Here is a 27,996-nt window from a genome sequence, read left to right on the forward strand (position 1 = left end):
CCTCCCACTACTAACACCTAAACCAGCTTGGCCCAATAGATGATGGAGTGCTGCCACCTGGTGGCCACCAGCAGCACAGTGCCCTCCAAGATCCGGTCTCCAGGGCCATATCCCCTGTATACCCCACCTGTCCCTTAGGGCATTCATCCCTCGGGAATCAGGGTGGCTGGGCTCTGGGTGCCCTTGAGACCCCCAGCCAGAATGTGCATGCCTGGGGAGATTAGCTCAGGCCTGGCTGCTCATCTGGGCTTTGAAACTTGTTTGATGCATGGCCATGACAGCTGCTCCTGGACGGCCCTCAAAGAGCCCTGCACATTGTAACAGGTGTCCCAGCCAAGGGCAGGCTGGACTTGGGATCCCTGGAGACTCCCTTTAGTTCAGCAAGAGACGTTTCCAAATTCAGAATTTGGGTCTCCGTGATTGGGAAGTTTGCATTGCTCTCACAGCATCTCCATGTCAGGCATGTCTAAGAGTAACAGCAGCCCTGAGGGCAGGAAAGGACATGGCAGGACACAACACACTCATCCCCAGGCTTGGGGTTGGAGCAGACCCTGACCGGTTGGTGGGGGGTTGCCTGGGCCCTTGGGGCTTCAGCCTCGGGTCCTCACAGGGTGAGAGCCATTCAGCACCAGCAGGATTACCCAAATATGGTCTTGCATGAGATCTGAGCCAAAGGTACAGCCTGTCAAACCTCAAGAAATGGGGCCACAGGTTCAGATGCAAGGTGAAGGCTGCAGTCACATGGCTGGGTGTGTTGCTGATAGGTGTGGCTGTGAAGCAGGCTGGAAGTGGGAGGGGGGCATCCAGCTTTTCTGAGGGGCTTAGTCAGACCACTAAGAACAGATATCAACTTCATGTTTATAAGAAAGCCCACGCCTGGGGCCAGCCCCGTGGCCGGGTGGTTAAGTTCCCATGCTCTGCTTCAGCAGCCCAGGGTTTTGAGCAGCTCAGGGTTTTGCCGGTTTGGATCCTGGGGGCAGACAGGGCACCACTTATCAAGCTATGCTGAGGCAGCATCCCACATGCCACGACTAGAAGGACCCACAACTGAAAAAAAAAAAAAAACCCCAACTATGTACCGGGGGGCCTTTGAGAAGAAAAAGGAAAAATAAAATCTTCAAGAAAAAAAAAAGGGCCATGGCAGAGCTGACAGCAGATGCTGTGGTCCAGAGCAGTGTTTGTGGGAGCACTGAGCAGCTTCTGAGAAAGGTGACCAAGGAGCACAGAACCAATTCAAGTGCCCTTCCTGGTGTGGGGAAGTCAATTTGAAGTACAAGATGGCTGATGGAGGGGCCGGCCCAGTGGTTCAGCAGGTTAAGTTCACACGTTCCGCTTCGGCAGACCATGGTTTGCCGGTTTGGGTCCCGGGTGCGGACATGGCACCGCTTGGCAAAAGCCATGCTGTGGTAGGCGTCCCACATATATAGCAAAGGAAGATGGGCACGGATGTTAGCTCAGGGCCAGTCTTCCTCAGCACAAAGAGGATTGGAAGCAGTTAGCTCAGGGCCAACCTTAAAAAGATGGCTGATGGAGGCCTAGCTCCCCTGCCAGTGCTCAGCTGTGGCTCTCCCAGGGAAGAGGCTTCCACTCAGCCTTTGATAAGCTGATGCATGTAATTAAGAGCTTTCCAGATCCCGTGATGTGTGCTCAAACGGAAGAGCCTTCCAGGCTGGGTGTCAGATGCATCTAAGTAGGCAGCTTGTGACTGTTGCTCAGGTGCAAAGAGCATCAGCACCTCCATGATGCTGCGAGGGCTCTGGAGGGAAGGCTCATCTCCTTTCCCTAGGGCTGACCCTGGAAATGGGAAAGTTGGTTGGGCCATTTGTGAGGTTCCCAAACCTAACCAGTTCCCACAGAAGCCCAGACTTGGGGACTTCTGCATTTGCCTCCACATCTCCTTAGCAAAGCTGGGATTAGGATCAGTGACTTTCTCCAAAACACTTCCCTGGGAGGCTGGGGTGAAGGCCCAGCTTGAAAGCTGCTCCTGAGTACTTTCCATCCCAATTTTTTAAAAATTTTTGAGGAAGATTAGCCCTGAGCTAACATCTGCCGCCAATCCTCCTCTTTTTGATGAAGAAGACTGGGCCTGAGCTAACATCCGTGCCTATCTTCCTCTACTTTCTATGTGGGACGCCTACCACAGCATGGCTTTTGCCAAGCGGTACAATGTCTGCACTCGGGATCTGAACCGGTGAATCCCAGGCCGCCGAGAAGCAGAACGTGCGAACTTTGCTGTGCCACCGAGGCAGCCCCCTATCCCAATTTTTTAAGGGCCAGGCCCCCGAAAATAAGAAAATGTGACCATCCACAAAAGTTGCGGAGTTCTAGCTGTAAGAACAAGTCCCCCTTCAATGACTACAGGCTGCACATGGAGCCCAGGCACTCAGTGCAGCCAGACTGCAGCGTGGGTGCCCCATCAACCCCTCACCTAGTCCGAGAGCAGCCGCAGACCCAGGCACACTTCCTGCCCTTGTCAAGCAGGTCTTGCTGGCCAAAGTGATGACACTATTTAGAATAGAAAACCGTGCAATGTCCCCAAGCACCTCCTCAGCAACTGAGGGGACAGAAGTGGAGTGCTGCAGGGGGAAAGAGATGGCCTCTTCAGTTCCTCCACCTCAGGAGAGGGTGGACCAGGTGTCAACTGTGTCATGGCCAAAAGCAGGGAGGTTCTTCCCTGGGGTAACATCCCTACCCCTGCTCATCTGGAATACAGTCTGTGAAAACTGGAGAAGCACAAGTGCTCACACTCACTGTGGTCTTTAGAAATTAGAGGGAAGTAGAAAAAGCAACTTGGTTATGACTGGTTTCCATGAAGAGTTTTAAAACATATTATTAAACTCTTGAGCTTAAAGATCTGAATGTGACTGGAGTAAGAAAAATAGCATAGAATACTATGTATCAATAACTTTTATTTATTTATTTATTTTTTTGAGGAAGATTAACCCTGAGCTAACTGCTGCCAATCCTCCTCTCTTTGCTGAGGAAGACTGGCTCTGAGCTAACATCCGCGCCCATCTTCCTCTACTTTAAATGTGGGACACCTACCACAGCATGGTGTGCCGAGCGGTGCCATGTCTGCACCTGGGATCTGAACCGGCAAACCGTGGGCTGCTGAAGTGGAACGTGCAAACTTAACAGCTGTGCCACTGGGCTGGCCCCCATAAATAACTTTTAACACACTTATCTCATCACCAGCTCAGACACGCTCTATCCACCCAGTCACTCAAGAAGAAAGAGACACAGACACTCATTTTTTAAGGTATTTCTTTTGTAAAGGAGCCAGATTTGGCAACTAGACTGAAAATCTTCCAAAATTCTGTACAAATGTGTAATATACAAATATACACAAGGCTTTTGCCAAGAAAAGACAGCACAACAACAACAGAGAGGTGGCTTTGGTGTCACATACCACCTAGGGCATCTCAACACCCCCTAGGAATGTGAGGGGCTGATGGACCACAACATAGGCTACACATGTAAAACACACTACATTACACTATGTACACCGGAGTATAAAAGACCCACTGTCCCCTCGGCCAGCTCACAAGCCCTCTGGCAGGAAGGAAGGCCATTCACTAGACAACTCATATAAGGGGAACTCCTTTAAGTGGGAGAACCTTGCAGAATGAAGTGGTTCACCCTAAAAACTATTAACAGCACAAGGCATGCCCTTAAAGAGACAGGTGGTTAAGAGTGAATTCAGGAGATGGGCCATGCCTTGTGCCCTGTGGAGCTCCTCCTCATCTCTCTCTTCTCTCTCTCTGAGTATCACTCCATCTCAGTGAACCGGGCAAACATAGCCTTCCGGACAGCATCTTTGTAGGAGTCTGCACCAGACAGTCCGTATGCGCTGCCTTTGGCTCCTAGGCCAGCTCCTTTTAGCCGGACTTGAGCCTGGAGGAACAAAACCACTGTCAGCAGCCAGCAGGCGGGGTGTGGATTGTTCCCACTCCCTCTTATCCAGCCCCTGCTGAGCAGGACCACCCATCAGAAGACAGAAGAGAAGAAGTTTTATATGAAGACACGGATTTCTATACTGGAGACCTGGACCAGGTTTAAGGACTGAAGGAATAAAATGGGCTAAGGAAGACAGGCAGACGGAGCCTGCCCCTTGCCCAAGGCCTGCTCAGCAAGCATTCCTGCCTAGTAAGAGCCCAAAGCACTCCACTGAAGCCCAGGAAAGGCATGGTAATCACGGGCACAGATCACAGCAGCACAGCCCAATGTGTCAGCAGAACTTGCTTGCAGAGGATAAACACGATCTTTAAGAGTCTGTCTTAAGCTGTGTTCCCAGGCCAGAGAGGAAAAAATCACTGGCAGTGCTCTTGTCTAGAAGGCCAGTGGGTGCGGGGCCTCTGATGCTGGGATTATATCTCAATCTGGACTCTGACCAACTAAAAGATTTCTTATCATGGACGAAAATCCTACTGTTATCTTTTTATACATAACCAAAATCGCTTAGAAAATTAAAGCACAGTATCTTTTAAAAAACCCAATCTAGGCTACATGGGTCTGAGTTGGTGTTAAGTAAGGTTTGTTTATAACAAAGGACACAAAAATACACAGTCCTTAGGAGAAAATAGGTTTTACCTAAAGAAACCTAAAAACCAGAAAAATCAAGTGGGGTGCCATAGACATTCCTTTCAATTGACATCTTAAAAGGGGGGTGAAATACGGGAGGGAGGCAGGGAACAAGACTCCCACTGGGTGGTGGCAATGTGATCTGGCCAAGGAGAGTGCCCTTTGTGGTAAGGTAAGGTGCCCCTGGGTCCTGCGCCCTCGGGCACTTTGATCTCATCTCATTTCACCCCTGGAATAAACCTGCAAAGCCCCTGAAGCCCAATCCTACTGCTTACCTCAATGGGGGCCGTGATGCCTTGACACTTTCTTCCCAAACCTGAGCCTTCCCGCCAACCCATGGCCTGCAGCATCTTGTTGCCAATGTTACTGTGGTCAATGCCATCTTTGGTGGGCTGCTCGTAATTCCTGCCAGTGGCAAACACACAGTTACTTAAAACAGCCAGAGCCCCAGCTAACGAAGTGGAAAATGTGCACAACACATACACAGTGCCAGCATCAAACTGCTTCTTGCGCTTTGGCTCTGGAGGTTCTGGAATGCCGTACTTCTCCCGTCTTTCTGCGGCTCGATCTCGGTATTTCATCTACATGGGAGAATAAACACCGCTAGAGATATTCAGACTGCAACCTGTAACACTGGTTAATGTGCCTATACTTCAAGATTATCACCTCAAGTATTTTTTTAAATCTGGAGCTTGGCCTTTTAGAGTGGTCTGAAATGCCAAATGCCCTTCTTCCCCCTCACTCCACTTAGTCATAGTGAAAATGGCAGGTTGGCAGAGATGAATCGTGTGCAGAACCTAGGGCAGAACTATGTCTCCATCAAGCAGTTTTATTTAATGAGCCGCTACTTGTCAAGCTCTTTTTTCTTTCTTTTGGTGAGGAAGATTGGCTCTGAGCTAACATCTGTGCCAACTTCCTCTATTTTCTAAGTGGGACGCCTGACACAGCATGGCTTGATAAGCAGTGTGTAGGTCTGCACCCAGCATCCGAATCTGCAAACCCTGGCTCACAAAAGTGCAATGTGTGAACTTCACTGCTATGCCACCAGGCCGGCCCCTCAGGGGTCCAGGCTTCAACCAGCCTGCAGGGCCATGGGTACAGACTGTCAAGGTCCTAGAGGTAGAGGAGGGAGCTGCTCTTCCCCTTCGGTATTTGGACAGGCCCACCTCCAGGGACAGACAGCACCAAGGAGGCTTCCAGAGACGTGTTCAGCAGTCCCTGGGGAGCTGGGACCATAAACAGTGGAAAAAAACAGGAAAGCAAAAGCCCTACAGATACCTCAGAATTATCTTGGGGTGGGAAATGTCCAGTAACTTGCCCATTGGTTCATTTCTTTTTTTCTTCTTCTTCTTCTCCCCAAAGCCCCCCAGTACTCAGTTGTATATTCTAGTTGCAGGTCCTTCTGGTTGTGCTATGTGGGATGCCGCCTCAGCATGGCCTGATGAGTAGTGCTAGGTTCATGCCCAGGATCTGAACCAGCAAAACTCTGGGCTGCTGGAGCAGAGCGCGCAAACCCAACCACTCGACCACGGGGCCGGCCCCTCGTTTCTAACCCATAGGCCTCTATTTATATTTAAAACCCTGCTTGACTGGTCATCAACCCGCCTCATCAAACTATCTGCCTGCACACTACTGGCCTCAGTCTTCTTCTGCCTTCACCCCACGCCCTGATCTGTCCTGCCCTGCCCACTGCTTCCTTCCATATCACCTGCAATCTTCTTACGCCCTGCTGTCCCCTGGGCCTAATTTGAAGCCTCCGTCATTACCCTTGAAGGCTTCCCTGGCCAGGCCAAACAAGATCAACCTCCCTTCCTAAAATCCAGTGTAGTTCACCAGCCAGTATTTGGCATTCAGGACTTGTGGGCAGTCTTGAGGGTGTGCTTCTGTCTGTACACTCTCATAAAGGGACAGTGTGGGGTCCACAAAGCACATATAGCAAGGGTCCAGTCTACATGAGCCACAATGGCCCAGTGACAAGTGTGTAACAAATCCTACCCTGCCCTTGGGACCTGGAACTAAGTGCTATAAATAAAAGCTAAACGCAAATATCCCCAAATCTCTTTCTAGTCGCACATTGACCCTCATTCACCTCTCTCTCCCTCAGCTCCAAGGCTTCCAGCTCCTGCTCGCTCAGCCTGGATCGTCGGTAGATGTCCATGTTTTGCTAAACAAGAGATTTTACAGACACAGTGAGAATTCAGACCATCCCAAATTGAAATGTCATAACATGATCAATATCTATGTATTCTAAGAGCCAAAGCCTAATTCGATAGTATGGCATGAAAACCAGAGCCTGGTGTATATGGAGCTGCCATGCCCCTTTCTCCTTCATAATCTGGACAGACTATCTAATCAGGAACCATCTTCTAAAAGGTAATCATTCAATACAGGTGTTCACTACTGTCAGGGCACTTGCACTGTTGCCCTGTCTCACTGCCTCCCCTCCCCACCTCAGATCAGCTCAGAGAAGCATGGCCACCTTGTGTAGGTCTGAGAGCTGCTGGTGCCTGACCAAGGCGTCTCTGTTTGGGAACTGGCGCCGGCAGAGCAGGCAGGCCATCTTCTTCCAGTCAGCCAGCTTCTCTTCCTCACTCTCAAGTCTCTCCACCAGCTCCTCCTCATTGTCACTGTCACCACTGTAAGCAGCAACCAGACCCCTCTGGGGACAAAAGGAGGGTGTGTCATTAGAAACGTACAAGAAAAAGGTAGTGACGTCATGTATCTGGATAAAGTAACGCCTAATCCAAGATGTGAGAGAACTCTCATTACTCTGTCATACTTTAGTAATGAAGTAATGAATTGCATTTCATCCGCCTCTATGGAGCAGTCAGGTCCTCAAATGCTGGATCTGACAGCCTCCTGGTACCAACTTCCTGTGGCCAGAAAGTTCCGGGATGGCTGTTTTCAAACCACTGACCACGCATGAAAACCCCAAATACAACAGATCAGAGTAATGGCCCATCCAGATCAGTATCTATCAAGTAAAATATGTTTTTTCTTGTCTTAACTTTCTCTTTCCAGATCGTTAAAACTCTTTATTTACAAACGCAATGAAACTCAATTACTGAGCTTAAGAATTCAGGCTTCATTCACTACTCCATCTCACCTTCTCTCACACAGGGAAAATAAAGCCCTGAACATGGATTCTATGTGCAGAAGCTGCTCCAAATACCCACTGACAGTGACCACATCCAGTTTTAAGTAGGAATCACATTAGTTAATACGCAGACGAGATTCAAACTGAGACAGAAACCACAGCTATGATCTTTCAAACACTGGTGGTAACTTCCTTACTTTGAGGGGATTCTCCTCGTCTCCATTTCGTACCAGTTCTGGAATGAGCTGCTGTCTCTCAGCCAAGGCTCCCTGGGAAACAGAGAGAGTAAGTCATAAGCCTCAAGTTTTACTTAAGTTTTCCTTATGAAATACGACTATTCCTGCTACTGTTACCTTCTTCTCAAAGAGAGCAAAGCCAGCATCTGCTGCAGCAGATTCTCTTCTTTCTTCTTCCCTCAAGGAATTAACAGGTTGAAAGCTGTTTTTAAAATTTTCTTTCTGCTTGTTTAAACTCTTAGCCCAGCGTTCCATGTCTTTGGCAATCTAATGTCAAACAACCACCACAAAAAAACATTTAGATAGAAGGACTTGAAAACACTTAGTCTCCCTGAGCTGTGACAGTAAGCCCTTAAGGGTCTTATCTCAACCACACGTTCCGCAACAAAACCCCCTCTGCGTTTACTTCTACCTATTAGTATCTTCATGAGATGCCACTGCATACAACGAAAGTCATTAATAAATACTGTTTGAAAGCCTGTGAGTCTTCCAGGATTTCTTTTTCCCTAAGTATATTAGGCAACTGACAGACAGTCAATGCATGCTAACACTAAAAAATTGCAAAATGCCCTATGAACTTAATGTAAATAAGATATGCAGGCCAGTTTTTAAGAATCCAAGTAAAGCTGGCATAAATGCCACAACCCCCAAAAGACTAAAAATTAAGCCCAATACCCCACAGAGACATATGGGTCCCCCTGGCTGGGTCATGTTCTCACCTGCTGGGCTGTTTTGCTCTTGGGTTTCTCCTTCTTTTCCTTCCCCTCTTTTGCAGGAGGTAGGCCTGTCTGCTGGTGAGAGCTAGACTCTGCAGCTGGCACATAGGTCTCTTTCTCTCCATCCCAGTAAAGGTACTGCTGAGTTAAAGAATTGTAGTAGTACTAGAAAAAACAAACAATTAATGCAGACTTTCTGCTATGTCAAACCAGTAACTTAAAGGAATATTTTGTCAAAAAGGCAAGTCGAAGTTGTTTTGTCAAAAAAACCCAAACACACAAACATAAAACATGTTGTGGACCACTAATATTTCCTTACCAGAGAGGAGCTACTGTACACCTTGGTGTAAGTAAGAATGATGAGCCAGCCACAGAAAAGGTGCAAAACTTCTTAGGCAAAAGTAGAATACAGTTTCTTCTCAAGAGTCTAGTTCCCATTAATTGAATCCCCGGGACTGGAGGGCATCCAAAGAGCAGTGTGTTCTACTCCTTTCCACAGACAGACCATTTATACAAACCAAGGGACCAGAACAAGAACAGGTGGCTCAGGAGGAGCTTTTACTCATACATCCTCCATGACAACCAGTTAGAAGTTCATCATCAGGTTCAACCACACACAACCCTTTGGACACCCAGGAAACCAAATAAGGGTTGTAAAATGCTAGCTTGACAGCGTGGAAGGAGATGACGGGTGAAGGAACCCGATCTGAAGTATGTGGAAAGAACTGCAACAGAGGACAGGTAGCACCTATGTCTCTTTTTTATGCCCCAGTCACTCACTCTGCCTGGTCAACAGGGACTCAGGAGACACTGTCTGTTATGTCTTTTCGGGAGAAGATGGTGTGGGTCACAGACACAGGAGTCACAGCTTCTATGGTCACCAAGGAGAACCTCCTAGGTAATGGTCAGACTTCACAAATGAGAGAAGTGGAAGAACCACACAGAGGCTCAGCCTGCTCAGGCAGGTCCTACACAGCTTCACACCTTACTCAGAAACCACAAGCTCTCAATGCTAAGTTCCTGTTAGAAGCACTTGCTTTACTATTCTATACACACAGCTCCTGGCCATAAATGGTTGTTTATTTATGGAGTGTTAAAGTTGCTTTTCCTCTTTAAAAGTTATATGCACCACCAAAAATAAAACATCACTCCACAGATCTGCTAATTTCTACCCTCAAGAATATACAGGGATGCTAAGTAAAAGAAGCTGGACATAAAAGGTCACTTTTTTTTTTTAAAGATTGGCATCTGAGCTAACATCTGTTGCCAATCTTTTTTTTTCTTTTTTAATTCTCCCCAAAGCCCCTCAGTACATAGTTGTATATTTTTAGTTGTGGGTCCCTCTAGTTGTGGCATGTGGGATGCCGCCTTAGCATGGCTTGATGAGTGGTGCCATGTCCACACCGAGAATCCAAACTGGCGAAACCTGGGCCGCCGAAGCGCTGTGCACAAACTTAACCACTCGGCCACAGGGCCGGCTCCAAAAAGGTCACATTTTATCTGATTCCATTTATATGACATGTCTAGAACAGGCAAATCCATAGAGACAGTGGTTGCTGGAATGAAGAGACTAGGGAGTGAGTGCTTAATGGGTAAAGAGTTTCTTTTGGAGTGATGAAAATGTTCTGGAATTAGATAGCGGTGATGGCTGCACAACACTATGAATGCCATCTCAATTAAAAAAAGAGAATACATAAGAAAAAAAATCACCATTTAAAATTTCTATCTAGGTCTTTATATAAAGGTTAACAGCCACCTATAAATTTTAACTTGACAAAATAATGCACGGTAACAGAAGTCAGAATAATGGCTACTGAAGGGGGAGGGTACTGACCGGCAAGGTGCATGAGGAAACTTTCAGTGTGCTAGGAATGTTCTCTCTCATCTCAGTGCTGGTATACGGATTGTATATACATGTACACATTCAAAGGACTGCACACTTCAGTTTCATGCATATATATGTACATTATACCTCAAAACATTTTTTTAACCTTAAAATAAAAATTTAAATCCTAAATAAAAATTACATCTTGGTGGTTTTAAAGAGGTTAAAAAACTAATCTGGGTTACGTGTTTCTTTGCAGGGGATATTTCATTTCATGCCTCATAAATGGACTAAGTGAAATTAAGATATTTCTAGTAAAACTGAGGAAAACAGTACACTTACCTGCGAGTTGGGGTCATAGTACAGCCCTGTTGTCGGGTCATAATAATATCCTGAAGATTCATCATACTGGTAAGTGGACGTGTCAGGCACTGCTGCAAAAACAAAATCCAGCACAGTCATTCCAGGTAGGAAACTGGCTTCACTTCAAATTCTAAGCCACCGAGATGCAGCTGGCCTTAATGGTGTTCTTCTCTCACATCCCCAAGTGTCCCTCTGACACCCACAAAGGGAGAGGAATTCTTATTAAACAAAGACAACAACTAGGACCTTCCAACTGTCAACAGCCCCATGAGGTTTGGCTTACCATATTTGGTACCAGGAACTACACCAGTGGGGGAAGCGGCTGGGGCCTGTGTACTTGTGCTAGTGCTAGGCTGTGCTTCCTCAGTCTGCAAAGAACAGCACCTTCAATATAATTTCAACTGTAAAGCCTCTTAAGAGAACTAAATCACTGCAATCATCCAGTAGGAAGGGCTCCCTTGACAGATACACTGTAGCAACCGTCTAAGGCAAGCCTTGAGCAAGACATATACTGACAACTTCCTTCCTACCGGTCAAGTGGAAGCATGCACAAAGTATAAATATACCCTGTTGGGAATCTTAAAATACATACGCAAAGTTATTTTATTACCTAATACTATCAGACAGAGAGAAGTAAGGTTGGAATGTGTATTATTCAATCCTGATTCACACAGCAGGAAAGGATAATACTTGTACAGCAAAACAAGGCTCCCCCAACAGTCACCAGTTCTGTATGTAGGACGACAGGTTACCGGAGAGCCAGGTGGATTGGAGGTTTGATTATACAGCTGGGGACTCTGGGACACTACAGCTGCCGAGGTGGTGGTCACCGCTGTGCCTGATGGTAAACACAGGGATTAGGAAGAGCCAAGGCACTGAACTCCAAACCAAACCCCTTAATCTGTAATGTCCAATCTAGCCTTCTGTTTTGTATATGTCAGTTCTTAATAACCTCATTCCCACTAAGCACCCCGAACCTCTAACATGTTCATATTTATAACCCTACTAGAATATGACACACAAAGTTAAACATTTTGTATAATGACTAAGAACAAAGGGAAGAAAGAATCCAGATCTGCTCTGGGGTTGAGAAAAGATTTAGCTATAAGGTTCTTATCATTCTGGACCAAAAACTAAAGCAAAGCCTTCTTCTTTTTTTTTTTTTTTTTTGGAGGAAGATTAGCCCTGAGCTAACATCTGCTTCCAATCCTCCTCTTTTTGCTGAGGAAGACTGGCCCTGAGCTAACATCCGTGCCCATCTTCCTCTACTTTATATGTGGGACGAGCAGGGCCATGTCTGCACACAGGATCCGAACTGGTGAACCCTGGGCCGCTGAAGCAGAACGTGAGAACTTAACTGCTGTGTCACTGGGCCGACCCACAAACGCTTCTTATAGTGACCCTTCTGATTGATGTCTGGGCACCTGACTCTAGGGCCACACCCTCTCTGCTCACCTGAATCTACCTGGGCACCCACAATTCCTAACAACACAGAGAGGGGAAATACAGAGTTGAATTCCAAAGATGAACATTGATCACGATACGGTCTCTAAAAGGTTGTTATCAGCTCTCAGTGTACACGAGCAACCTAATCTTCCTCAAATCCTTAGGCACATGGTGACAACCCTGAATGTGACCCCCTCAGTCTTGCAGGGAGATGGACTAGTAGCTTTCGGTCTAGTTAGAACATCTAGTTATAGCTCTTCAATGATGGTTGCTTAAGCAAAAGATAAAAGGGAGATGAAGTCTACTAACCTGATGCAGATGATGCATCAGATTCCAATCCTCCAGCTTGTTGCTGATAAAACTGTTGGTAATCCTGTGAGTACTGAAAGAAAGTCCACCGTTAAAGCTGCTATTCTCAGACATACTCTGAGGACTAGACGTTGGATGATGGTCAAATCTACCTACCTGAGCATACTGGGCATAGCCATCCTGGCCTGGCTGTAGGTAACTGTAGTCAACACTGCCTCCTTCTCCACTCTGAGACTACAAAATGTTAAAAGAAAGAGGAAACAGGGACAAACTTAGCGGACATCAAGGAAAGAAGCCATGAATATTCCCTAAAAACATTTTAGAAAGCTTCTAAGACAAGTACTACAGACTAGGTCACTTCTGGGAATTTGGGCAACACCACGACACTACTTTGGGCAAAAAGATCCTCCATCTTACCTGGGTGGATGACCACTGAGCGGCAGCAATGGCTGTACTAGCCACAGAGAAGGCGCTGACGCGGTTACCATCTGGGAGGACCAAGTCTCTGAAACCACAAAGACCCAGTTATGTGATTCTATCTCAATACGCTCCCAATCAGCGCTCCCACTCTGCCAAGGAAATAGCAATTCACTACAGCCTTTGTTGGGAGGTCTCGAATGCCGGCAAGGCCACATTTCAGAGTGGGGAGGGGTCTTTATAAGCAAATTCCTCAGTTGGTAAGTGTTCCTGTAGTATCACTGGTCTACTTTGTACCCTGCCATCTACTAAGGTGTCTGTTGGATGAGCAATATTAGAAATGGGAAATTCATATAGCTAGATTGAAGCTCTATATACACGAAGCTATTAGAATGCTGTTCTCTAAGGAACGGATCATTTCCAGGTGGGTTTGTACTATCTTGAAACAGTCTGCATAGCACATATTCTCAACCCATCTGCCATGTCTGCCTTTGTCCTGCTCTGAAGTTTTCTGGCAACTGGTTACTGAGGACAGGAGAGAATAAACTCTAAGAGGAGACAACTGTCTCCCTCCTGGCCTTGGCAACCAAGAAGGATAGTGTCTCAGCATAGAGAACATGGGCTTAGGGTATAGTTAGCAAAGCATCCCTGGATGCAAATGCAATGGTTTGAAATAAGGACAAGGAAGCCACTCACTTTCTGGCACTTTTTGCAAAATCAACTCCAATAGTTTTGCCATCAATTTTCAAGGGAGGATGTAGACTCTGTAATATCTGAAGCAACTGAGAAGCATCCTGAGGAAGAATGTGAACAAACAACTTTTTCATATAATTAAAAATCTCTTCCTACTACCTATCCCATTCAAAGAAACAGAACTATTAAAAAAGACCAGTAATTCATTATTTTCTGCAGATATGAAACCTTGACGAAAAATATCCCTCTTTCCTCCAGGGCATGAAAGTAGAACTAAACCATGGCTCAAACTTCAGTTCTGCCAGTTATCTACATTATATATATAGACGCACTATTTTTACCACTAACTGAAGTAATCAGTCTGTAATTTAGCACTGCAATAACTGTCATCATGTAGTCTTGAACTTTGGGTTCCAGGAGCTTTTCAGATAGTATTACAACTGGATGAACCACATGTGCCTCAGTTTCTTTTAAAAGGAAAGATTCAATGAGCATCTCACCATTGCAGAAGATAGCTGCACAAATGCGAAGCCTCTGTTCTGCTGAGTCTGTTTGTCTTTTATGAGGCGAATGTTATTGACAGCTAAGGATGCGTAGGGAGACAGCGCTGTCATGATGGAATCCACCACAGTGTGTGGAGCTATGTTTCGAAGTATGATTGCTGAGGGTGAATGAGACAAATGACATATGTATGCATTGCCACCACCAATGCTTTCCAAGGCAGGTTAAAGTACAAACAAACAAATCCATTTTGGGAGGTTCCTAGTGTATCTTTCACTTTGACATGGAGAAGATTCAATCTTTTATGGGACAACCTGAAGCTGCTGCTGCTTATTAAAAAAGGGTAAGAGAACAAAAACTTCCAACTGAGGTTAACTTCTAACATAAAAGCCAAAAGATTATCCTTGAACTTACTATCACAGTAGTAATCCACAGACTGAACTGATTCTGTGGTTCCAGGGGGCACTTCCTGTTCAGAGTCTGTAAGAAGGGAAGGAGCGAGAGAGACTAGGTAACTAAAGACGAACAAACGACAAACCAGAGTATTTTCAGTAAAGGAATACATTCAAATCCCAAAGTTTTAATTCTAAGTAAATGTAGTAGTGAATTTTTTTCTTTTTCAACTATTTGTGGCTATAGTAAAACCTCATTAATTTTGACATGATAAATGTGGGATGCAAAAATTGGGCCCGTGGAGGACTGACATTACCTTTGGACTAAAGAAAAGAGAGGCAGAATGCAAGTCAGGCAAGCGAACTTAATTTTGGAAAATAAAAGAACTCTGCACTCTCATAATCATCAGCAGCATTTATCCAACCTAAAGAAGATTTAAGGAAAATATACAAGTTACCTGTTTAAATGTCCTACAATCTATATTTTCCCTCATGTTCACAGACAACTTATTTAGTTAGGTTTTAATGCATATTCCAAACAGCTGAATCTGGGCTTACCAAACTTGTCCGCTCCACATCGGAAGCATTTTAGTCTTTTCCTGAAATTGTTCAGGCAGCACTGGAAAAAAAAATTTTCTCTGTAATTATTTCTCACAGCAGGCCAGGCTTACAAGTAACAATGCAGGTTGGGGCAACAGGGCCATGGGCAAGTCCCAGCAAGCTACATAGAAATGCAGAAAGTGATATCATGTATCCAAGATGTATTCACCTAAAAATTCAGAATGCACCACTAAAAATTCAGAATGCTCCACTATGTGAATTCTTCCAAGAAAAACAAATCTTGATGCATTTTGAAGTAGAATTTTATTTTTATCAAGTTGGAGAAAAGTTTCAGTTCACCCAAAATCCCTACAGCAAGCCACTGGCAAAGTTCTTCCTTATGTCAGAAGAGCACTATATGGACCACTCCATACAAACACAAAGTAAATGGAATACTGTCCAGTCCCCTACTGGACATGGGACACATGAAGAAGAAAGATTTTGAGTACTCCCAAAATGTCAATGGCAACACCCAAGTTCAAAAGGCTGCATTGCTGACAGGACCATAAAAGACACCATATAACTTGAGCAGGGTCACAAAGATATTTGTTAATGTAATTAAGAGACTGTGAAAAGATGAGAGCTCTAGAATTCAAGAAACAGTAAAGTGAAACAAACTTATTATCTTAATTGAAACACTGGGTTTAGAACCTGGATCTTAAATAAAATCTCTAATGTTCTAGGGATTCTGTTCTCTAATACCTATACAGGAGGACCCAAAGAAAGTCACAAAGCATGAAAATCACCTTATGATAAAAGCTGGTGATTGTGTACTTAACTAGTTTCCTTGTGTGGAAGATGAAATAAACAAATAGAAAACAACAAAACCTTGAAGGAGTTTTATATATTTGAAAAGAACACATGCTTACCTTGTTACAAAGCCAATCTTCAAACTTAGGTCTGGGGTTGCTATAATGCATTGCAATGTGCTTTCCTTGAATCACCAACTTTTTCTGTAAAAAAAGAAGTAATTAGTTATTCCCATTGTGAGGAACATGTGTCCATTTTCCCAGGGCAGAGCACACTTCGGAAAAATCAGTGCTCTGGAATTAAATGGACAACATACGGGGAGGACCAACCACCGCCACCTATACTCTGCCCATCCAATCCTTCAGATAGGCAGTAAGAGAATGGGATGCGGAGTAAAGGTAAACGGAGTCAGGGAGTGCTGAGAAAGCTGCCAAACACTAAACGCTGACATGCACCAGGCCAGGCCGTGTCTCCAGCAGAGACAGAAGTCCTAACATTCAGCATTGATAGGCTGCCTGAGAGTGACAGTCTATTTCAAAAAGCAGAAGACACAACTCTCCCAGTTCTGAGGTTGTCTCCTGCTTTAGCCCTTAGCATGGTGTCCTTGGGCTTCGCTTCACTTTTCCCCCAGTCCCCCATCCTTACGCAAAGTAAAAGCCTTTATATTTCCCCTTCTCCCAAACTCTTGCTTCAGGATGTGTCCTTTGGGGGACAAGGGGAGGGGAACCGATTTTTAAAGGGAATCTGGTTACAACTCTTTCTCAGGAGGGACTATTCTGAATGCCATCAACTCTAAAACAGCTAAATGAGATTTCTTCCTGTCAACTGCAACCATGTAATGTCCTAGGTGACAGATGTGTTTTTCACTGAAATACATGGTACTCTCTTCAAGATGAGTAACCAGGAGGCCAATGAAGTTTCTTCAGGGGGGCAGGAAAAGTTCGTAAATGTTCTCACACCACTTCATCCTTTAAGTCAACCATGTGACTAAAAGGAACTTAATTTTAAAAGGTCAAAACTCTGAGCTCAGTCAGTCTAGCCAAAAGTATACCCAGCAATTACCCCTAAAGAGCCTTCATTTAACAAGAGCACCTTCTCTTTTTCTTTTTATTTGGGAGGAAGGGAAAGGGAGTGGGGTGTTCTGACACTATCACAACAGATTTAAGTAGGATGTTAGACATCCAGAATTTTTAAAGGAGTCTAACCCCTCTAACCATACATACTGTTGAGCAATTTGGTTCTTGCGAATCTTGTAAGAGTTAAGACATGCTGTGAATGTTGTTTCTGCAATATCTAAAAGCAAGACTGCATGTCTGGCCAGGAGGGAAAGTGCTGAAGGGCCATCCACTCACTGTGTTGTACAGAAGTAAAAATAAATAAGTTGGGATATATGTCAACAGATCATCCCACTCAGAGGGATGTGCGCTGGGGGAGACTCCAAACTACCACTAAGTCCCTAATCCTATTGGCCTTTTATTTCTGGAGTGAATTTGAACTGTAATGAAGTATTACACATTAACATAGCTTTGTATACATTAAAATTGTGGAGATTTTTTTAAATGTCTTACAGGTTTTAATTTCTTAGGAGTTTTAAACTCCCAGGCAAGTCATTCTGATACATCCACTGCATCAAAAGATGCTGTCACATCAAGAAAGTGGATTCACATGAAGTTTATGTTCTGAATTTACTAGGATGGTGTCCATGGTATGAAATGAATGAAGATCTACTTTTATAAGATTAGGCTGCCACCTCTGGGTTAAGAAAAAGAGAGGCTTAAAAAATCTAACAAATCATTCAATCAAAATGACACCCTCATTAGTGAGACTTGTTACAAATGGCCATATATTATCAATCAGAGTATAACTCTTATTTATGGGTGACAAATCATAAAATACTGTTGAAAAGCAACATAATGAGTTAAGCAAATTTCCCAGAATGCACTTAATTAAGGCATTTGATACTGTGCTTTGGAGTTCTGGCAAAAAATGTTATTTAAGTGTCAAGCACTGAACATTATCTTGACAAACTGTAGAACACTTCAGTCAATGCCACATCAAAGAACCATCAATGATTTGCTTTGAACAGACTATAAAAGGCATTCTCAGGGAGATTAGAATGTTAATGCCACTCTAATTAGATTAGACAGCAGCAGGACACCAGCTCCCAGGCTAATCTCATCAGACTTCTTGTTCATAAATTCCACGAGGTCCTTAAATAGTCCTTGAAGACCCAATGAGCAGTTACGCCTCCAGGCTTGTGGTCTCCAAGCAGAAATAAGAAATTACTCATATAATGCCTGTAGCAGACTTCTATTATATTCTTTTCACCGTCAAATCGAGAGTTGGATATTCTAAGATTACTCTCAATGGACAGAATGAATAGGAATATCATCAGGTAGGGAAAAAGGGACTATTCAAGATGTTTTGGTAATTACCAGGCAGGTATTCTGTGGTTAACAAAGCCCTGCCATGTAGCCATGTTTAAAGGCAGAGCAAATTCTGTAATGCAGTCCTTGGTACTATATTTATTCTAGCAATATCAATTTTAATATATACAAAGCTTTTCTTTTTTTAAAGTCACTCCTTTGGAACAAACCACTCCTTCAACCTTTTTTATTTTTTTAATTGTACAGACTTGTTCCATTTTCATGAATATCTAGACTTGGTGAGTGAAGCAACCTGATTGGCTTCCATCCAGCTGGTAGCATCTTGCAAGTGATAAAACTCCACGAAGGCGAAACCACGGCTTACACCTAGAGACAGCATTCAGATATAGACGGGATACTTGTGTTAGTCAGTTCCTTTATAACAGGTGAATCTCTCTCCCACTGCTTCAACACTGCGTGACAAAGCCAATTGGGAAGCAGCTTTACAAATGTGACTTGACTTGGGGATCTTCTTGATACTTTGCCATGGCAAGGAACCAAGCCGCCTGAACTAAACGCCACTCGATTTGATTCCACGCTTAAAAAGTAACCATGCAACCGACTACAAACAGTCAAACAAGGAGTTTATAATCACTACTTACCGAAGGAAAAAAAGCCCCTAAAAACAAAGTTTTTAAAAAGGTCCTCAGATGCTCTCTAACATCGTTTTCAAAGAGTCACATTCCTTAGCCATGGCAAACCTTTCATTCTGAATTCATGTGCTTGAAGACTGGGGGTATCAGGATGTTCTTTAGGGACTGAGGTGGGAATGGGGAAGAGAACCAGAACAGCAGGAACTAAGTAAGCTCTCACCTGTTTTCCTCTTCATCAGCCTCACATCCGCAGGCTGAGGGCCTTCAAAGGATTCCATCATTTCTCGAATCTGCATAGGGTATCACACATTTAGTTAAAGCTTCAGCCACAAACTACTCCATACCAAAGAAAGTTCAAGGACTGGGGATTACATCAACTGCTTAATTAGCAAAGTTTTTAACTTCTAACATCAAAATGCAATTATTCTAAAAATGGAATAAAAGAAGGAACACTTCTCATGGAAATTAATGTATTATAACAGCCTTGAAGGCACTCTTTATATGCTGCCTGAGAATTTCCCTCAGGTACAACTATTTATGTTATGATATACAGTCTTGCTCATGGCATGCTGTTCCTCAAGCCTCCTTCCTTTAGGCTAATCTCGCTGTCATTTGTTCTAAAGAACCAGAGAGAAAATGAGATTTAAGCGGCAGAGGGTGTGTCACCGTCCTCTGAAATACACGATCAAGAATCAACAGCCAAAAAACGAAGAATTCCCTCATGAGAATCATTTTCTGCACATCTTAAGAAAGAATTTTCTTATATTTATATTAATGGTGAAAATTAACAAAGCTCATAACATTCTTGGGTTCCTAACAAATCAAAATAAACATTAATTGGGCCTAGAAGAAAGAATTCTGGCTGAACGTTTGTTACTGATGTCAGACCAAACACTTACTGCAAAAAGTCATGATAAAAATAAATATATTAGTCTCTTTATCAATCATACCAGGAAGCAATACTCCCAGGGAAAAAAAAAGGGCCAAATTTGTGAAACAGAAATTCTTAGTGGCCCTAACTTTCAATAATTATGTGCAAAGGCTGCAGGATTACATACTGTCGATCCTTATTATCTGTAGATTCTGTTATTTGCAAAATTGCCTACTCACTAAAATTTGTAACTCCAAATAAAAACCTGAAGCAGTTTTATGGTTATTTGGGAACATGTGCAGAGTAGTGAAAGATTTGAGTTGCATGATACACATGTTCCTGGCTGAGGTGACGCTTTGCCTTGTTTCAGCTTTCACGCTGTATACAAGTGTCCTTTTTACAGTCTATTTAGTGCCACATTTTCCGCAATTTTGTCCTTTTTCTTGATTTCACTGTTTAAAACGGCTCTCCAAGGGTAGTGCTAAAGGGCTGTCTAGTATTCCTAAGCACAAGAAGGATGTGATGTCCCTTACAGAGAAAATACATGTGTTAAATAAGCTTCATTCAGGCATGAGTTACACTGCTGCTGACTTTGAGTTCAATGCTAATGAATCAACAATATATATTAAATAAGATATCTTTAAACGTAGTACAAATAAACGAGGTTATGTATTGATCTGTTGATGAAAATGTTGTGACCAGAGGCTCACAGGAACCTAGCTTTGTATTTTCCCTAGGAGAGACGGTTCACTACTTGCAGCGACTTTGCAGTGCAATAAGGAGAATCGACTGTATCTATTTTTTCAAAGAGTTTGAGAAGGCTACACTGAGCCAGACCTGACCATGTGGCTCAGGTTCATGCTTAGTAAGATAGTAACTAAAAAATTAGTCTCCAGAGTAACTAAAGACAGTAACTATAAAAGCAGTGATACAGTAACATACATAGTAACATAGTTAACTAAAGATAGTTACTCCAAGAAATTCACATCAGTGGGGAGACTAAACTGAAAAAGTAAATAATAACGAAAGTTATAAACTAAAGTTCAGGAGAAAATTAAATACTATAATTTTAAAATGTTTTAAAGATCCCAATAACTACATTTTCTTTTTATTTTTTTAAGGATTTTTTAAATTTTTCTTTTTTCTCCCAAAGCCCCCCGGTACATAGTTGTGTATTTTTAGTTGTGGGTCCTTCTAGTGGCATATGGGATGCCGCCTCAGCATAGTTTGACGAGCGGTGCCATGTCCGTGTCCAGGCTTCGAACTGGTGAAACCCTGGGCCGCAGAAGCGGAGCATGCGAACTTAACCACTAGGCCAGGGGGCCGGCCCCCCAATAACTACGTTTTCTAAGGATATCACACAATATTTGGGAAACTCAGAAACTCTACTTAGAAAACCAGCTTTTTTATGGTAGGCACGGCTGTCCCTGAAGAAGCCTGAAACACAGAAACATTACAATCTTGTTTCATTACCAGCAGGGAGGCCCCCAAAAGTCAGCTAGGGCACTATTCTCCCCATGCCACCCACTTCCTCTGCGGGCTCCCAGGGCCACAGGCCTAACAGACTCCTCAAGGGGGCAATCTGATCAACAAGCAAACTTTCCTAAATTGACTCCTGCAACATCTCTTGCAACCCCTACTCCACATGCCCACTGCTGCCATTACCTGAGCTCAACTCTGCCTTCTCTGTCTACCCACTACCATTCTTTCCCTCCATCATTCTAACCTGCACAGCTTTTGCTACCAGCAAAACCCCCAGTAAACTTTCTTTTATACTTAGCTGGGCTTTCAAAGACTCCAGCACCTGGCCCCAACAGCACCTTTCTATCTGCCTCTCTCCTGCTAAAAGCCTTTGATTTCAGTTAAATCAAGCTGGCTGCAAGGTCTTATCTAGATTCATTCATTATCTTTCTATTCCCAGGTCTGCTCATGTGATCCCCCTGCCCGGAGGGCCAGTCTACCATACGTTTCCCCCAGTTCTCCACCAGACCAAAACATTTCTACTCCTCAAGAATCAGCGCAACTAATATCTCCCTGGAGCCCTTCCCTACCCTCCACTAGTAACAACCTCCCTTGAAGAAGCTTCCAGAGCCATTCCACAGGACCTCTTTCAAAGGACCTCTTCTAACACCAATCCCTTATACTCTACATTGTCTTCATCATCTGCTGATCTTAGCAATTCATCCATAAGTATTTTCAAGGCAGGATCCATGGCTCTGCATCACTGTTGCAACTAACATAGTACATAGTGTAACAGGTGTGCAGCGGATCACAAATAATGGAATGATCACCCACTATTAACTCTAACATTCCATCTCACATTTGTCACTTCCAGGGTTTAGAAGGGCAAAGCTGTGTAAACCCAATACTTATCTTCAGCTTTGTCTAAAATTCACTAAACATAAGTCAGAATATGTTTCTGAATACTCCAGGACAATAGATACTGGCACAATGCTGTGTATTTACATCTTTTAATAACATATTTCAAAATCTCGCATTCATTTCACCAAAATAGTGGCTGAGCAGCCTCCTGCATTCAAGGGTTGGGGACACAGAGACAATCAGTTCACACAGTAGCCTATTTTCAGAGATCTATGATCTTATGGGGGAGATGAGATACGCATGTTGACAGCCACAGTACAGGCGCTACATGAATATCTGAATACAGTGCTTTGGGAAGAGAATAAGGAAGAAGAAATTCTGCCTGGTAGATCAGGAAAGGCTTCACATAAAGGAACCTTCAAGCAGAAAAAGGCACACTGGTAGAACAATGGACATGTCCACAGTGGCCTGCAGGGGAAGCAGGGAGTAGATATGGTTGGAAGGAATGGGTGTGGGCCAGAGAAGTCACTGGAAATCAGGGAGTGCACCATACACCAAGGCCCTAGTTGGCCAGTCTGAAGAGTTGGGAGCCAGGAAATGGCCTTCCTTTTCAAGAGGCTTCCCTGAGATGGAGAGTATAATTTTCATCAAATCAAACGGTGGCAAGATGATGAAGAAAGTGCTTTTACTGATACACGCTCACGAAATAAGTAACCAATTCAATAAAAATGTACTGACTACCTTCTAAAGGCTATTGCAGGAACAAGACCTGCTCCCTGCAATTAAGGAACTTCTGAAAACTCTACATTGAGCTTCAAAGCCTAAATATAAATGGTACTTTACCTCTGAACTGAGTTGAGAGAACTCCAGCCTAAAGACAGAAATATATTTCACTAGCTAAGATATCAGCTTGAGATAAAACAATGACATGAGAAATAATGGGAGAAGCTCAAAGTTTGTTGTGCCCACTGGACTGCTTCTTAGAACTACTGTTTCCCCTTACATCGCTCTCCGTGATGGTGATAGGAAGGCCGCGCAGCATGATGGTCTTGCTTTCCCTCTCATCACTGATGTCATGCCTATAGTCATGCTCGCCATAATCACCATCTGAGTGGTAGCCATCTTCAGATCGATCACTGTTCCTTCTTTCACGTTCTCTCTGATTCACAATAAACAAAATTACAATTAAAATCACACTGGATTTATACCCTTTGATCCAGGCCTAGGAATTTAACTTTAGGGACAACAGAGATGACACAGGTGAACTCCATGATGATGGTCACTGAAATGTTTTCTAAAACAGCAAAAAACAAACAAACAAAAAACCTGGCAATGATCATTTAGTTCAGAAAGAATGGTTTAACAATGTGTAGTGCACCAACACACAATATGAAATACCATTACCTGTTACAATATGAATTCAATGACAACTATTACCTGTTACAATATGAATATTATTGCATGGAAAAAGTGGAAAACTGCAAAATTATATGGGCAGCACAATTACTTCTAAACAAAGCTATGTAAGCATATAAATAAAGTGAAAAAAGTTATGCTAAGATGACTAGAACTACAACTTTTAGAAACACCATCTGAGGCATAGGGCTAGTATATTACAGTCGTGCATCGCTTAACAACGAGCATATGTTCTCAGAAATGTGTTATTAGGCGATTTCATCACTGTGCAAACATCTTAGCATGTATTTACACAAACCTAGATGGTATAGCCTACTACACAACTAAGCTATATGGCACTTATCCCATGGGACCACTATTGTATATGCAGTCTGTCATTGACTGAAATGTTATGTGGCACTAATATGACTAATAATATGACTGTATTATACCCCGACTGCTTCATCCTTTTTTTCCCCCGAAGATTTTTATTTTTATTTCTTTTCCCCAAAGCCCCCTGGTACATAGTTGTATATATTTTTAAAGATTTTATTTTTCCTTTTTCTCCCTAAAGCCCCCCAGTACATAGTTGTGTATTTTTAGTTGTAGGTCCTTCTAGTTGTGGCCTGTGGGATGCCACCTCAGCATGGCTTGATGAGCAGTGCTAGGTCCGTGCTCAGGATCTGAACCTGTGAAATCCTGGGCTGCTGAAGTAGAGCATGCGAACCTAACCCCTGGGCAATGGGGCCGGCCCCGCTTCATCTTTAAATTAGGAATAACACCTACCTTATAGGGTTATAGAGGCACCTAATTGAGTTCATGTAAGTCAAGTGCTCAAAAGACTGCCTGGTGCATGGTGAGCCCTATGTAAACCTTGGCCAATATTTCTATTACTATAAGGCTCAGTTTGTCTTTGAGGATTATAGTCAATCTAACAGATTTTAGAATAGAGAATTTACATATAATAAGAGGAGAGATTTCCACAGTTGGTATATTTATTTCAAGAATCTCGGAGGTCTTGTGCATACAGTTCACAATTCTAACAACTCCATACAGTTGCTGGTTACTCACCTCTGGACTATCATAGTCTCGGTAGTCGTCGTATCTATCACCTCTCCGATCATCACTAGATCTTTTGTAATCTGAGTCCCTCCGCCTGCTTCTGGATTCACGCTCATCACGGTCATCCCTGTCTATGATGGAACCATACCTTCCACTACGTTCTGTTCTACTCACTCTGCCAGGGAAAATAATTTTCATTTACTCTCAAATAAATCACATTTTGTACCTTTAGAAAACAAGGTTGGCAACACACACACCCACAGCTCAGTTTATAAGACATCCAAATAGCTTAATGTACCCCCTAATACTTATCACCAAATTCCAGTTCACAAAGACAACCACTGGGAAGACATCTACATCCCTAAATGCAAAGATAACTTTCAAGAATTGATGTTAAATCTGAAAATAAAGCTATCAAATGTTTGGGTTTAATATTTTTGAAAAAGGGTCAGGTTGTCCAAGTTTATCCTGTGTTTTCCCAAGCCTGTGGTCTACACATCACCCCTTTCATCCTTGATTGGTATCTAGTGATCAAAGATAGGAAGAAAGTAATTATTAGCATTCCACCCAATTTCAAAGGAAAGCGGTTCCTTACTCATTCACTCCTCAAGGGTATCACACTACTTGGGAAATGGACCAATAACCTAGATGAGTTCAATTAGTCTTTTTTACATCAGGCAGTTAACCAATTAGTTAACCACCTAGCACCATCAGAGAACACTATTTCCTATAACATTTGGTTTATTTTTGGTTACTGGGCAGCACTGGGCTTCACAGGAAAATCTAAACAAGAGGCTTAAAGTCGTTTGACCACAGATACTGTTCTTTCATAAACTGTTTACCAGATTTACAAAACTATCGTGTAAGGACAAGACAAAGGAAAGGTTTATAAGGGCCTCATTTAGAGTATACAAGTTTAGTAAAAAGAAACCAATGAAACAAGTAGTCTAGGACTATTTCATGATGTGAACTATGGGGATGAGAGATCTAAAAGGCTAAATGTTAATTTAATAAGTTATTTGGAATCACAGACTGCTGACAGCATTAAAACGACGACACATGACACGAACCATTTCCTGAGTCCCTGTGGACCACCAGTTCAATCTATCACTGCGACTGGCCTCAATACCAAGGAGGTAGGTGGCTAAATAAGTAAAGGTTACATATTTAAATCAAATGGTTTGAGTGGGAGAATCCACAGATGACACAGCAGCCAGACACTCTAATCCTAATTCTCCACTAATTCTTCAGCAATTTTTCTTTTTTTCCCATGTAACTCATGATCCAAACCTTTTCAGCTTTATAAATCTGGATCATCTTGCTATGTAGGGGACAATAACAAGAACTGGTATTCACTGATTACTTACTACAGCCAGGTACTGTGCAAAGTGCCAGACTTTATGATCTCCTGGTTTCTGCAGAGGCTATTATCCACACGAGGAACCCTCAGTGACCCACACCACCCTGCCCTCCTTTGTCGAGTTCTTACTTACCCTTCAGGCTTCACCTTAGAGAATGCTTTCTCCAGGAAGCTTTCCTGGCTGTTTTCAGGGAAACATATGCTTTCTATGTGTTCTAACAGCACCCTCAACTTCCTTTATCACAGCACAGTTCACACAGTACTTTAATTCTCTCTCTAAACTACATGCTTCTGAGAACAAGGATGATCATGATACTCATAGTAATGGCTGGCACAAAAAGACACTCAAATATTTGTCTGATGAACAATTTTTAACAAATTGTTCAGTTCCTAATGAAATGCTGAGATCAAAGGTGTGTACAGCAGGAACTTACCGTTTGTCTGAACCCATTGTCCTACTGAAGATCTAACACACTGCTCCCAAAGGTTCAAATTTTGTGTTTTCCTAGGAGACAAGAGAGATTAGTTGCTGCAAATCTGAGAGATCACTTAATTCAATTGTTCTGTAAACTGGGACTACTGAGGCTGGAATTTCATCAAACTGTTAATAGTGATTATCTAAGGTGGGGACCAACAGTCAACATTAAAATCATGCTAACGTTTGTTAACAATGAGCATAGCAGAAAGAGGAAGCATACTTTAAAATATTAGATTCCATATTCAGTAACAAACCCATAAAAGGATGCAAGCAAAAGACTCCTTCCCTGCTCCTACTTTAGAATTACAAAGCAAAAAGGAGAGAACTGCAATCAGCTCCCTGTGTTCTAAAGCAAAGCAACTCCAACGGGGTAGGTGACCATCACAACATTAATCAGTGTCCTTATTAACACAAGGAGCAATATGAAATTCAAAAATATTTGATGAAAAATTTAAAACCTTTCAGAAGCCGGGATGCTGAGCTGATTGAAATCTACTCCATTTGTAACGCAACGGCTGATCCAAAGCTTTTCCATCAGACAAGAGCAAACCTCAACACGACTTAATTCCTCGGTAACAACCCTCACCACGTCTTGGGCCAGTCCTGACCACCACAGGCCCTTGAGGCGCCCAGCCTGGACCCGCAGCGCCCTGGAGGTGATAAAACATCACACAGCTAGAAAGCGTTAGATGCGTGCGAGGTCCGAGAAACTAGTTACAGTCATCCCTGGCGCCTGTTCTGGAGCAGGAGCTCAACGAACATTTGCTGAACTAATAAACAGAAGAGAACCATCTGAGAGAAACAAGGCCCTGGGGAGATCGAAAATGCGGCCCCTCGTCTCGTGGGCAGAGCCTGGACCCACCTCCGTGGGGTGTCGCGGCCGAGATGGCGGCGCCACGGCCTGCGCGACAGACTCGGGCGTCCCGCTTCCCCCTCCTCCCTGCACACGCCCTCCCGCCCCCCAAGAGCTTCCCAGCCCGCAGATCCGCCTTCACCCAACAGCCTTCCGGAGAGGGCGGATTCAGGTGCAGCTGCGGGGCGATGGCGACTAGACCGCTGGGGTGCCCCCAAGGAGTAACCGAGAGACAGGCAACGGCTCCGCGCTCAGTTGGGCTGGGAAATCGGAAACACGTCCCGGCAGGGGCACACTGAGAGCCCGAAAGAAGCGGGCCCGGGGCTGGGCGGGAAAACGCCCTCTGAACGCTGACAGCGCCGGTGGCTAGGAGGGGCGCGGCCCTTCAACGCCTCCGGTAGCTTAGCCTCTCGAGACCCGGCTGGGGCTGTCGGCCGCCTCCCGCGGCTGACAGGGAAGCTCCACAGGGCCTGTCCCAACAGCAAGAACCGCCGGTCATTACGGACGGCTGTCGTACTTACCCCCAGGAGGGACCGAAGTAGCAGAAGCAGCGGTATCGTACCCCAGAATCTCCAAAAGACTACGGCCGCTTCACAAAATGGCGCCTCCGTCGACGACCGTCTCCTACCCACTGTACCTCGCGCCTGTGCCCTCCCCCCGCCGGCCGCTCCGGAGGAGGCGTCCAATCCGCGAAGGTTCCTGGCTGCGCG

The 27,996-nt window shown here is 44.0% G+C and overlaps 1 protein-coding gene across 2 annotated transcripts; it reads right to left on the reverse strand.

Moving 5' to 3' along the window:
* Window positions 1–3,247: 3,247 nt before the first annotated feature.
* RBM5 (RNA binding motif protein 5) lies at window positions 3,248–27,943 on the reverse strand. 2 transcript variants are annotated; one of them, XM_070493589.1, is made up of 26 exons: window positions 27,808–27,917; window positions 26,892–27,083; window positions 26,390–26,460; window positions 24,605–24,770; window positions 23,142–23,297; window positions 19,166–19,235; window positions 18,606–18,679; window positions 16,046–16,129; window positions 15,135–15,195; window positions 14,599–14,664; window positions 14,184–14,344; window positions 13,687–13,784; window positions 12,991–13,078; window positions 12,730–12,807; window positions 12,574–12,646; window positions 11,571–11,656; window positions 11,102–11,186; window positions 10,798–10,889; window positions 8,634–8,795; window positions 8,032–8,181; window positions 7,876–7,947; window positions 7,061–7,240; window positions 6,671–6,745; window positions 5,065–5,162; window positions 4,857–4,986; window positions 3,248–3,894 (listed from the first exon to the last, which is right to left on the reverse strand). In XM_070493589.1, exons 3-26 carry the CDS (start codon window positions 26,404–26,406, stop codon window positions 3,769–3,771), a joined length of 2,448 nt encoding a protein of 815 aa, XP_070349690.1. In that variant the 5' UTR covers window positions 26,407–26,460; window positions 26,892–27,083; window positions 27,808–27,917; the 3' UTR covers window positions 3,248–3,768. The 2 variants fall into 2 exon arrangements, with proteins under 2 accessions (XP_070349690.1, XP_014695963.1); XM_014840477.3 differs by lacking the exon at window positions 26,892–27,083 and having other exon boundaries at window positions 27,808–27,943.
* Between the last annotated feature and the right edge of the window lie 53 nt (window positions 27,944–27,996).

Source organism: Equus asinus, chromosome 21 (genome assembly GCF_041296235.1).
Source record: "Equus asinus isolate D_3611 breed Donkey chromosome 21, EquAss-T2T_v2, whole genome shotgun sequence".
In the NCBI taxonomy this organism is placed as follows: domain Eukaryota; kingdom Metazoa; phylum Chordata; class Mammalia; order Perissodactyla; family Equidae; genus Equus; species Equus asinus.

What these genes read in the sequence shown, in the direction of transcription:
- RBM5 (XM_014840477.3), bottom strand. An exon ending in TCACCATCACGGAGAGCGAT is followed by an intron (nt 19,236 to 23,141) that starts GTAAGGGGAAAC and finishes TACCCTATGCAG; the next exon opens with ATTCGAGAAATGATGGAATC. An exon ending in TGTGGATTACTACTGTGATA is followed by an intron (nt 14,345 to 14,598) that starts GTAAGTTCAAGG and finishes ATTCACCCTCAG; the next exon opens with CAATCATACTTCGAAACATA.